This window comes from Mobula birostris, chromosome 10, assembly GCF_030028105.1.
Source record: "Mobula birostris isolate sMobBir1 chromosome 10, sMobBir1.hap1, whole genome shotgun sequence".
NCBI classification, from domain to species: domain Eukaryota; kingdom Metazoa; phylum Chordata; class Chondrichthyes; order Myliobatiformes; family Myliobatidae; genus Mobula; species Mobula birostris.
Window position 1 is genome coordinate 92006287 of NC_092379.1, and position 13386 is coordinate 92019672.

Below are 13386 nucleotides of genomic sequence, written 5' to 3' on the forward strand. Positions count from 1 at the left end.
CCACGAGCCTTACATTGAATATCACCTGCAGCCATTTCTGCTGTCTTCAGTGTAATGACACCACAACCTTTTGGAGCTCCCATCTCAGCATTTTAAATGGCTTGCATTGGCATTTAGTTACCTGCAACAAGTTTACCTTCTTAGAGCTCTTGCTTTGCGTGTATATTTCAGTGTGGAGCCTTTCAGATAAATATAGGAGACAATAGCAATATTACATTGTCTCTGTGACTATATTTTTTAAAGTTCAAAAAAACAATGATGAGTAACATAACATATTTTATTGGAGTAAAGCTAATGTATACAAAAATCATCTTTTTGACCAAGTGTTAAGGTGTTGATGAACACAGTGAGCATGTTATAGGTTATTATAGATGGTTTTTCTTTTGCATATTGCCTTTATTTACAGCTTGAACATTTCAATGGTTCAAATTTTACCAGTCCCATTGAAAACAATGATTTCTACAAACGTAAAATGGGACTTATACATCCAAAACAGAGCAGTTCTTTAAATGTCAAGATAGTAAGTCAGCTCACCCACAGTCCAGTACATTTTTTTGTCTTTAAACTGGTTTATTGCACAGGAAAATTAATTTACAACCTTCTTCTCAATCCCATGAACAACTATGTAAACCAACAAGACCAAAGGTTTTTTAAAAAATATTTAGTTCAGAAGTTTGGTTCTCACTAAAACAACAATTACTTTCACTATGAAATACTCATCCATAAATCTTATGTTTTGATTTTGGAAAGTTCATCTGCCCTTCTCCAGAGAGTCTACACTCTCTTGTGTCCACACAGATTGGGAAGGTAGAAACTGCCAGGCTGAACATGTTGCACAACTGGCCTTGAATGTGCTTATTTTTCCTTACGTAATAATGCTGCATCGAAATGATCTGGGGAGCATTTGAAGTGCTCTCTGTAAGTTCAATGTAATTTAGGTCATATATCTTCTTTGCAAAAAGACTATAATATCCTGTTTGAGTGAAGCCACAGAGGAAGTAGTTGTATAGTTGCATCAAAGGAGTCTATGGTTGATATTTTCATCCCCATGAATTCCAGTATTCAACAGGCTTCACATTACTGTAGCTGAACTCATCCTCCTGCACTTACTTTCCTTATTGTGACCATGTATTTCCCTCATGTATTTGCCAGGCTTGTTATGAGATGCATCCATAAATGGAACTTGTGCTCTCTCTAGTAGGGCTGTTTCAGCCCATAGGAATGCAATAATGCCAATCCTTTCCAGAACTACCACTGTCCAGCAAGATAGTTGCTGCAATTTTGCTGCCATGAAGGCCATGCATTCTGTTCCTATCCCATTTACTCAGGGATCGCACCTCTTAACTTCAGATTTCTGTGATGGATTTGAAACTGTTCATCGTGCCATTGGTTTTGGGAAAAGTTTTGTTGAATTTTCCATGAAAGGTGTTAAGTACAGTCCTACGAAAGGAGTTGGAGAGGAAGAAATAGATGATTGGATCAAGACAACTGTTGAGAGCAGAGAGGCACAGTACCAGTTCATTGGCTATGTGCAGGGAATTTTTTGAGATGCAACTAGAAATTACATCCATTTGAGAGAGCACGTACGGGATTCGAACAATGTGGTACGGCATGAAGCACACAATGTAGATCACAAGAACGATAAATGTCTTCAAAATTGCTCTAGTTCTCACTTTCCGGATTTCTTCCTTCTTTTTCCCCTGGGAGATCTTGTAGAGCTTGACAGCAATCTTAGCATAAGATACCAGGAAAAGCAAAGAGAGGATGAAGATGAATATGACGGCTGTCAGGTTCATTAAACCCGCTGGCATAGATTGCCTTTTATAGTGGAAGCATTTTGAGTCTTTTGACTTTGTGCTGCTCAGCACAACAAAGGGTAGCATTAACAGAGAGATGAGTGCCCACAAAGCCATGGATATGCCTGAACTCCACTTCACACTGTGGATTCTGAATGTGCGAAGAGGCTTCGTGATCTTCAAATAGCGGTCCAGGCTGATCAGCACCAGGAATGCAATGCTGACATACATATTGATGTAGAAGAATGCCCCAATAATCTTACAGAAGTAGCACTTGGCCATCCAGGCGTATTCTCCGATGTGGTAGGCGATCCTGAATGGAAGGCAGAGCAACAACAGGAGGTCAGCCAGGGCCAGGTGCTTCATGTAAGTAGAGATCGATGTTGCCTTCTTCTGATTGAAGTAAAACACCCTCAAGGCCATTACGTTGCTCACCAGCCCTATCACACAAATAATGGAGTAGAAAATAGGCAGCACTATTGAGAGGAGACCATCTTCAATTATACAGGTAGGTTCTGGTGTACTAGAAGTTATTGAAGGCTGGGTAATATTGTCAAGTAACGATGCCAAAGATGACAAATTAGCCATAGTTGTAATCTAAGTCATAGAAAAAAAACAAGGAAAAACATTAGATTCAATGTATAAGTGAAAGTAAACTGTAAACTAACGATTAGCTCTTTTGAAACAGTCCTATTTCTTCATGCCAGTTGTGAGACACTTCTGAGTCAGGCTTTCCTATGTTTCCAACCTCTGTTAGATAGGTTTCTCATTAATTGAACATGTTTAATTCATATTGCAATAATCTAACTTTATTCTTCAGATATTAAAAGACAAACACGACCACACATCAAGGATGCATGCATACCCACTGCTCTACCCTCTCTATGCTCATGATTGTGTGACTAGGCACAGCCCAAACACCATCCATAAATTGGCAGAATTTCAGGTGGTGATGAGAAGGCGTAGAGGGGTAAGGTAGATCAACTGGCTGAGTAGTGTCAAGACAACAACCTTGTATTCAACATCAGTAAGACCAAGGAATTGATTGTGGATTTCAGGAAGGTGAAGTTGAGGGAACACACACCAGTTCTCATCGAGGGATCAGACATGGAAAGAGTGAGCAGTTTCAAGTTCCTTGGTGTCAACATCCCTGAAGATCTAACCGGGGTGCAACATATTGATGCAATTACAAAGAAGACACGGCAGTGGCAATATTTCATTAGGAGTTTGAGGAGACATGGTATGTCACCGAAGACTCTTAAAAAATTCTATAGATGTGTTGTGGAGAGCATTCAGACTCATTGCATTACAGTCCAGTATGGAGGGGCCACTGCACAGGATCAGAGAAAGCTGCAGAAAGTTGCAAACTTAGCCAGCTCCATCTTGGGCACGAGTTTCCCTAGCACCCAGGATGTCTTCAGCAGATGATGCCTCAAAAGCATCTGTCATTAAGGACCCCATCACTCAGAACATGCCCCCTTCTCATTGCTGTCATCAGGAGAAGGTACAGGAACCTGAAGACACACACTCAGTATTTTAGGAACAGCTTCTTCCCCACTGCCATCAGATTTCTGAATGGACATTGAACCCATGTACACTACCTCACTTCTTTTTCTCTTGCTGCACTGCTTATTTAATTTAGTATTTATATATATATTTCTCATTGTAATTTATATGTTTTTATGTTGGGCATTGCAAAGTATAGCTGCTACAAAACAACATATACCAGTGATATCAAACCCGAACCTAATCTGTTCTAATTATAAAGAGGAACCAAATGAGTGGAAGGTTAAAAGCTAGTCATCTAGACTACTAGGGAACCCTATGTTTCAGATTCATTTTCAGATTTACTTATCACACGTACATCGGAGCATACAGCAAAATGCGCCTTTTGTGTTAACAGCCAGCACACCCAAAGATGTGCACATTCTGGCACCAACATAGCAATGCTTTGCAGAACAATGCAGAAGACAATAAAGCAGAATATATGGTACCAGACAACAAAGCAACAGCAGCAAAACAAGTCCAATTCCTCCCTCCCATCCACACATATGCAAAGTCCTCTAACCCCAGGACAGCCCTTCTTCAGCCTTAAGCCTCTAGCAGAATCAGGGATTTGCTGGAGCCCATGATTTCAGTATTGGGGGTGTGGTAAACCATGTATATATGTTGTAACTCGGTTACCTGTCTGGACACACCCCTCTGCTGACTGCCCCTGTGGCTCCTCCCACAGAGTCCTGTATAAAGGTGTTCGTCTTTCCCCTCCCCCTCAGTCCGGGGGCAGACACTCACTGTGGAGGTCGTATTGTACAGCGAATAAAAGCCTTTCAGTATTTTTACCAAACCTCAGTCTTTTGGAGTAATTGAAGGTGCTTCAGGGGGTTAGTTACATATATTTTTAGGCTTCCAGTTGAATTAAGATATATCCAGAATCAAATAAGTTGCCACTAAATTAGCTTTCTGGGTCAGACTGAGAGTAAAATCTCATTTCCATCCTGACAAGTTCTACCATACAGTGACAATTTCTACCACCCTGAACCCTGACAAGTTCTACCAAACCTCTCCAAGTTTTGATTTAGAAATAACAAAGAAATCAATGGTTCTCACAGTGACACAGTTTAATTGCATTTCTCAGACCTGCCTCTTCATCAGCCTAATACTCAGCTGAATAATTGTGGTTAACAGACTTGTGGTGGTCACTGAGCGCTTCAAAGACTTGTTCAATCCCGCAAGCTTATTGACAATCAGCTGCCTATGCAGGAACATTGCAGCAGGAAATGGCTTCAATAGATCTTTACTTCGATGCATCAAAATATGAACTACTGGGTTGTGGGGAACATAAAGAATATCCACAAACAAGAAATAGATAAAATACAAACAGACTAGGAGAAGTGACCAATAAACCCCGGTGTTTATACAGTATTATCTTTATGTGAAATTCAATTCTAATTTATTATTGAATCAACTTGCTGCCCTTCTTCATGGAAATGAAAATAAAACTTTCTGAAGGGGAAATTGTGTTTCTTGAACTTCTTTTTGAGGAAGTGACAACTCAAATAATAAATTCAACCATGTGGTTTACTCAAAGCCTGCGCAGCATCTGACAAGAAATTTTATTGACTCAAATTAAAGGTCAGTTTAAATTTAAGTTAAATAATTCAATTAGATCTGAACTACAATGGATATTTATGAGAGGAATTATCTTGGGATGAGAGTGCTGCAGGTAATTCATATATAGTGCATCAGTGTTAACTTATGGGACTCCAGTGGATTTCTTATTGATATTAATGATTCAAATTCAAAAACTCAGTGCACATTTGCAGAAAATAAAAAGCTGAAAAGGAAGTAGAATTCAAACAAGCAGACTATTGGACATGTAATCTCGCGAGCCATTTAATGCATTGTACCACACAGAGGAGCAATGAAGAATATTAATATTGCAAACGAAATCTGTTACAGAACCAACTCAGGTTAAAAAGTCAAGGCAGAAAATGAAAGAGAGTTTAGAGTATTGAATGATCTGATACTGTATAAGCAAATCCACCTAACGTGGAGCAGTAATCAACAAAGACTGCGAAGTGTCAAATCAACAAAATATTAGACGTTGCATTGAGAACAACTACATTTTGGATATTGCGTTCAGAGCTAGATGGCAAAAAAGAATCTGATCCCTCTTGCAGGGGCTGGAAGGGGGTGGGGAGAGCAGTGGATTGGAAAGGCAAAGGATTCGCAAGTTAACTGCTCCTGACTAGGATGGTATCAGGAGTATGTAAATGGGGTGCACGATGTAGTACTCGCTCAGTGGAAAAAGAATGATCTCTGCACTGTATGATTAACCTGTGCGACATATCGGATTCTGCCTCGAGCCTCACGAGCTAGTGAACTGTAAAACTTCACGCTCCAAGGAGACCTGCTCGCAGGAGTGAGAGCAGCCAGTTTGGTTCACTCGACTTGCTGTCAGGAAATGACTGAGAGAACAAAGGTTCTGTCTCCTAAAGCATTTTGGCAGTGGGGGTGAAGATTTGAGCTTCTGAAATAGTTATCCTTCTGATATAGCTTTAAACAGAAAATGTTGGACATAGTAAATCAGGTAGCATTAATGCAGAGAGAAGCAGGGTTTATGTTCAGTTGAATGATCTATCAACAGGAAGGTCAACAACCTGAAGTGTTCAGTCTGTTTCTCTTTCCACTTGATGTTGCTGGATCTGCTTTATACCTCCAGCATTCTTTTTTCTTACTTCTCCTTTCCAATATCTGCAGTGCTTTGCTCTTCTGATGAACCAAGCTGAAACATTGATATTGAGCTACTCGGAGACCCGAGACACTGCAACCATAAACTGTTCCAGCTGCCACCATCTGGGAAACAGTACCGCAGCATTAAAGCTCAGGACCAACAGGCTCCGGGACAGCTTCTTCCACCAGGCCATCAGACTGATTAATTCATGCTGACACAACTCTATTTCTATGTTATATTGACTGTCCTGGTGTACATACTATTTATTACAAATGACTATAAATTGCACATTGCACATTTAGACGGAGACGTAACATAAAGATTTTTAATCCTCATGTATGTGAAGGATGTAAGAAATAAAGTCAATTCAACTCAATTCAACTCTTGCCCAGACATGACCAGCTGACACAAGCCCAGACTGGCCAATCATACTACTCTCAACCATAACAAACAGAATCAGGATCACTGATGTGTTGTGAAATGTGTTGTTTTATGGCAGCGGTACAGTGTAAGATATAAAATGATTACTATAAGTTACAATCAAAGTAAATCAATAAATAGTACAAAAGAGGAATAGTGAGGTAGCGTTATGGACCATTCAGAAAAATAATGGCAGGGAGAAAAAAACAAAATGATAGAAGGGGGTTTCACAGTTTTGTCAAATATTTCTTCTTTTAAACTGCTCACTTAAGCATAGTCAGCCTTCCATCAGTATCGTTCAGCTCCTGATCTCATTACTACACCGGTCCAAACCTGGACAAAAGAGCCCAATTTCAGAGCCAGGAGTAATTGTCCTGACATCAAGGCAGCTCTCGTCCAAGTGTAGGTCAAGGAGACCTGATTGAATTGAACTCAGTACACGTCAGGTTGAAAACCCTCCACTGTCTGTAGTAAACTACAGCACTGACTGGCAAACTGCCGTGTGTGTCAAAGCTCATTCACCTCAGTCTAAGTATATTACTGCAAGAGTTCCCCAGAGCAGAGTGTGAGTTAAATCAGAAATCTTTATCGGCTTTACCAATTAACTTCCCTCAGAATTAAGATCAATGTTTGCTGATGGCTGCAGAAAATTAATTTCTACTCATAACTCTTCAACAAATAATATACAGTAGCAAGACATGAGTGACGTTCATGTGTGGATTACGGAGCTTTCAGTTATATTTCCTTGGTGTTCAATGGCTTTTCTACTGTTAGAATTTCCCCATTATAAATTTCCTGAAGACAATCACTACTCAGAAACCTATCTGGACAACCACATAAATACCATTCCTTCAAAATGTTTGAGTATTTTATGAAGAGTGGCTCACCTACTGACCTTTCAAATTTTTTAGACGACCGTCAAGCTGTACATCAGCGGTGTGACGATATTGTATATCCTCCGCTAGACTGGATTACTGCAGCTCCAACAATACTCCAGAAGTTTAGTATTATCTAGTTAAGAGAGAGAGGTAAGATTAATGTTAAACTAAACCTCCAACATGCACTTGTATTGCTTATATGACCCCATTGATTGGCTTTTGATGTAACCACAACGTATTGCCTGATGTTGCTGTCTATTCAAACATACTGCTTACAATTACTCACTGCTAAAGCATACCATAATTTTGTAGATTTTTGCTTACATGGTCTCTGCCTCTATCAACTGCAAGTTTTCTGCCTCTACCTTCCGCCTCACACCACTATCCCAAATACATTTGCAACACATTAGTTTACACAAACTTTGAGGCTTATATTAGACTTTCAAAGTGCAACAAATGGCCCCTAGTAACCATGATGTGGGACAAACAAATTCTTCAATCTCCCCTAAATTCCTACAGGTTCCACCATAGAAGTTTAACATGACAAATTCCAGGGGAAGGTAGTGTTTGTCGGCTGCTGTGTGAAAGTCAAAGTTCTCAGCTGGGAAGCCACTCGACAATAATTTTCAAGGAGTTAAGAAATGACTAGCTTGTGAATGATGAATTGAGTTATAATTTCATAGGCTCTTACCTGCTCTGTGTGGCTCTGTTCTGCTCTCTCACTGAAAGTGCACGGGTTCACTGCGATCCCCCTTTTAATTCCTCTGTCAGTGGAAATTCCATTGAGGGACTACGTAGGCTTTGCTTTGTAGTTTAGCTCATGGGTTAGTGCCTCCTGATGTAATTTCTATGACACGCTTCTTTTCGCAGTGGTTTCAGGTATACGCCTACTTCCTTAACACGTTTCTTCAAAAAGAAAACAAGAAGGAAAATGTTTAGAGTGTACTGAGTAGAAGCAGATTCAGGAGTCAGAGCAGGTCTTTGCCGCTTGTACAAACAAGCAAAAATACTTTATACTTACAGAAAATGTTAATAGAACAGCACACTTCAGATTATTCTTCTTTGCCTGATTTGTTCATATTTCAGCTTGGGGGCAAAGGTAGTATTTATTGCAGCCTCCTATTTGGCCCTTTAATGAATTAGCTTGCCAGGCCAATTCAGGGTCACACATATTATATTGCTGTATCTGGAGAATATGTTGGCCCAGAAATAAAAATGGAAAATGCTAGAAACATTTAGCATGTCAAAAATAAAGCGTCTTCACTGTATTTCTTTTAAGATCATAAAGCAGAATCAGGACATTTTGGCCATTGAGTCTGCTCTGTCACTCGATCATGGCTGATTTATTATCTCCCTCAATCCTCTTCTTCTGCCTTCTCCCCCACCCCCATAACCTTTGACGTCCTTACTCATCAGGAACCTCCACTTTAATTACGCTCAAAGACTTGGCTACCACAGCCATCTGTGGCAATGAGTTCCACTGATTCAACACCACCTGGAAAAACAAATTCCCCCTCAGTTAAAGGGACGCCCTTCTATTTTTCTATTTATTCCTGGCTTTTGCTTCACTCCCTTCTTAAAGAGTGGAGCGGCAATGCAATTTTCCAGCCCTGTGGAACCATTCCATAATGAAGCCATTTCTTCTTGTCCTTGATTGGATGAATCCTCTCCATATCCACTCTATCTAGGCCTTTCAATATTAGGTAGCATCCATTGAGATCCCCCCTCATTCTTCTAAACTCCAGCAAGTACAGACACAGAGCCATCAAATGCTCCATATGTATTAACCTTTTCAGTCTTGGGATCATTCTTGTGAACCTCCTCTGGATCCTCTCCAGTGCCAGCATATTCTTTCTTTGATAATGGGCCCAAAGCTATTCACAATGCTTCAATATATTTGAGGAATTGTGAGCAGTTCCCAAAATGCTCACAGTACTCCCAGTTCAGTCTGACCAATGCCTTTTAAAGCCTCAGCATTACATCCTTGTATCCAGGTCATCCTTTCTTCCCACTACTGCCATCAATAAGAAGGTACTGAAGCCTCAGGTCCATACCACCAGGTTCAGGAACATTTATTACCACTCACCATCTCTTGCTCTTGAACCAGCGTAGATAACTTCACTCAGTTTCACTCACTCCAGCTCTGACCTGATCCCACAAACTATAGGCATACTTTCAAGAACTGTTCAACTCATGTTCTCGATATTTATTTATTTATTTCTTCTTCTTTCTTTCTATTTCCACAGTTTGTTGTCTTTTACATGCTGGTTGTTTGTCCATCTGTGTTGTATGTGGTTATTCGTTGATTCTATTGTGTGTCTTTGTATTTTAGCTGTGAATGCCCACAAGAAAATTAATCTCAGGGTAGTAGAGTATATGGTAATTGATATATTTTGATAATAAATTTACTTTGAACTTTGATCTTCCAAACAAACTTTGCCAGCTCCTCTCTCATGCCTCTGCAGTTACTTTACTCAACAGTATTACCAATACATTTAATTTTAGATTCTCCCTCTCAAACTGCAGGGTGAATTCTATCATATTATGATCACTCGCTCCTAAGAGTTCCTTTACCTTAAACTCCATAATCAAATCTGGTTCATTACACAACACTGAATTTAGATTTGGTTTTTCCATAGTGGGTTCAACCATAAGCTGCTCTAAAAACTCATCTTGTAGGCATTCTACAAATTCCTTCTCTTATGATCCAGCACCAAAATGATTTTCCCAATCTACCTGCATATTGAAATCCCCCTTGTTCATCGTAACTTTATCTTTTCTGCATGCCTTTTTTATTTCTTGTTTTGGTCTTTTACACCACATCCTGGCTACTGGTAGGAGAAGCGTTTTTTTTTCCATAGAAGCTACCTGAGAAGTGTTTAGCATTTTGCTTTTTTTTTGCTTTCTCAGCAGTTTGATTTTGATGTCTAAACCTGTCTTTGCAGGATATTAGTGAATTTGATGATTTTCTAAAGCAATCTAATAGTTGGTGCTTCTTGTCACTAAGATGAGTTATCTTTTAAATGGAATTTAAGTCTTCAGCTACCATTGCTTAATTTGAATTCAGCTTACTTGACTGTGTGTCTCTCCCTCTTGTTTATTATTCAGGCAGCTCAATTGCTAAGCCATGGGTTAGTCTTTAAGTCTCAAAGTCTGGGTATCAGTTAGCATGGGTCAACAGAATGTGACTTATTTTCCTTTCAAGTTGCATTTTTACTAAGCAACACAAAGCCTGACCTCTATTAGGAGAAGTTTAGAAATCACATTATTTATTTATGACTTAATGAACATAAGTTCCTAAAGAGATACCAAAACTTTCTCTTGCAGGTCTGTGATTTAAAGTAGTCCCTTTAGAACAGTAATATTCACCTTTACCTAAATAATTCGAAGGGACTCCTTAAACTTTGAATTCCACTGCCTGCATATCGTTCTTGCTTCAACACCAACAGAAAACAGCATACATTTTTCCTTCTGGAGTAACTTTGTGAAACAAGTGTAAATAGTGAGGTGACATGAGCTAATGTGTGGTGGGAGGGCATACTTTCATATTAAAAGTTCCAGAAGAAATTACCTCAGAGATGTTTAGAAATTTTAGATTTAAATTGCTTCCAGCTAATTTGATAATTTAGGATTTCCTTTTCCACACATTTTGGTTTATATTGTCAGGAAGATCCTTCAACCTAAACCCAGCATCCTGCCCCAACCCCTCTCAACCACACTTTGTACCTCACCATCCTTCTATGTTGTTTGACAGGAAGATCATTGGTTAACTTCAGGAAGTTGATAGGAGTTCAGTAATAGTTAAGCTTGTTGAAGATGCTAAATAAATGTAAATTGTTTTTTCTACATTTTAAATCAAAATCAATTGAATAGGAGCATAACTATTCCATTGTGAAACACATTGTGAAAAGTATATTACAGGTTTCCTTATGGAGTGAAAAGGAAATTTCATCTGAAGTTAGAGACACATTTGGATGTATGACAGCTGAGGCAGTGTCTACATACCATTACTTCTAATAATATGAAAGCTAACAGCCTAAATGGCTGTGATACTTTACTCCCTGATGAGCTAACTGCCTCTTATGCACACTTTGAAAGGGAGAATAAAACTACACCTGTGTGAATCTCCACAGCACCTGGTGACCCTGTGATCTCTGTCTCCTTGAAGAGAGTGAACCCTTGCATCAGGCCCCAGTGGTCTACCTGGCAGATACTGAAAACCAACTGGCTGGAGTGTTCAAGGACGTCTGGGAGAAAGTTGTACAGCTATCAGCAATGATTAATCACGTATACATACAAAAGTCTGGTCCATATCTTTACAGTGATCAGTTGTTTTGTCCGTGATAAACACTTTAAGGTGATACTTGAGTAAACTGATCATTGTGCTCTGAGAATTGCTCAGTATTTATTCTTAATATGTGGGTGATCTGATTCAGTTGTCTTTCTCTCTTGACTGTACTCAGTTGGAGTTTCTGAGAAATTATCTGTTTCACACTCCCATTAACAAGAGTCCGACCACAGTCTGAACCACAGCCATAGACAAATTTTGACTCACAACGTCCATGAAAGCTTAAATACAGAAATAAAATTTAAGCTAGTAATAACCACTCCACACTTCTCTGCTGTCCATTTTATGCAGCAATGCATTTACAACAATTTCTATTCTTTCGACTCTGCAAGTTAACCCATGAAACACTACAAGGTCTTAATCATTTCCTTTGTGAATGGAACAAGTGATATTGCTTCTCAAGAGAGAAAAAAAATTAAGTCCAGAGAGAGCTCAGAACAGAAAAATGCAGTTACTTGTGGAAGGAAATGTTCATCATGGCAGCAGAAATAAAGATATCTGAAATACTAGCGAGTTTAACAATACCACAAACTGCAACTTAGAAATTGCACCTTATTTCCCAATGCCTTTTAGCCTGGCAGTTTAGTCACTAGCTGTTTTTCCTGACCCTACTTGCACAGCAAGCATAAAACAGTGCAGCACACTGCAGGCCTTCCAGTCTACGATGTTGTGCTGACATTCTAACCTACTCCAAGATCAACCGAACACTTTCCTCCCACTTCACTGTCCACTTTTCTTTTCCTAATGTATATGCCTTTACCACCACCCCTGGCAGTGTGGTCTACAAAGTCTGAAAAACTTTCCTCTGCCATCCCCTCTATATATTCCTCCAATCACCTTAAAATTACTCCCTCTCATATTATCCATTTCTGCCCTGAGAAAAAGGCACTGGCTATCCACTTTATGTCTCTTATCATCTTATACACCTCTATCAAGTCTCCTTTCACCCTCTTCACTCCAAAAAGAAACCCCCAGCTTGCTCAGCCTATCCTCCCAAGACATGCACTCTGATCCAGGCAGCATCCTAGTAATCTCCTCTGCACCTTCTTGTTAAACTGGTGACTTTTGAAAATCTTTGGAGGTACTGGGTTAAAGTGTCTCTGCAAGATTTGTACATTTTTGTTAAAGATGTATTTTTAGATTAGGATTGGTTACTTGATGGGCTGATCGGTGATAGAATTCAATTAGATTTGGTTGGACAGAGGACTTAATATTTGAAGGGATATGTTTGATAACTTTGATATGAAACATCATTGAAAAGTAGGAGGTTACCTGGGTCATGAATCATAGAAGCTGATATTGGGAAAAATCCTTAAGAATAACTTGTATAGCCATGATAGAAATTATAAATCATTGTTGCTTCTTGTGGATGACAATTAAGGAAGCACCTCCATGGTTTGCTACAATATTACTCAAAATTACTTGGATTTGCCACCACATTGAGACCCCACCCCTTCATAATTTGTTACACAAAGGGTGCTTTGGTTCTGAGGTGAAAAACAATATTGCATTCATAAGCAGAACAGAGACAAGCTAACAGTCAATCCACCCTGGTGTATTACAACATATAGAAACTGAGAGTCAAGTGCTATTTTCAACCAAGGGGCCCATGACCCCTGTAATGGAATCAACTCATGAGCTATGATTGCAGATTCTTATCTTTTCTCCAATGAGAAAACATGTGCTAATTGTAAAGAGGCCATCATTTCT

General features: G+C 39.4%; 1 protein-coding gene across 2 annotated transcripts; it reads right to left on the reverse strand.

Moving 5' to 3' along the window:
* Positions 1-288: 288 nt before the first annotated feature.
* LOC140204157 (probable G-protein coupled receptor 34) lies at positions 289-8153 on the reverse strand. Of its 2 annotated transcripts, none has more exons than XM_072270588.1 (3): positions 8020-8153; positions 7346-7461; positions 289-2393 (listed from the first exon to the last, which is right to left on the reverse strand). In XM_072270588.1, exon 3 carries the CDS (start codon positions 2382-2384, stop codon positions 1347-1349), a length of 1038 nt encoding a protein of 345 aa, XP_072126689.1. In that variant the 5' UTR covers positions 2385-2393; positions 7346-7461; positions 8020-8153; the 3' UTR covers positions 289-1346. The 2 variants fall into 2 exon arrangements, with proteins under 2 accessions (XP_072126689.1, XP_072126690.1); XM_072270589.1 differs by having other exon boundaries at positions 7338-7461.
* Between the last annotated feature and the right edge of the window lie 5233 nt (positions 8154-13386).

Coding starts and splice junctions, on each gene's coding strand:
- LOC140204157 (XM_072270588.1), bottom strand. CDS start 2,384: ATGGCTAATTTGTCATCTTTGGCATCGTTACTTGACAATATTACCCAG.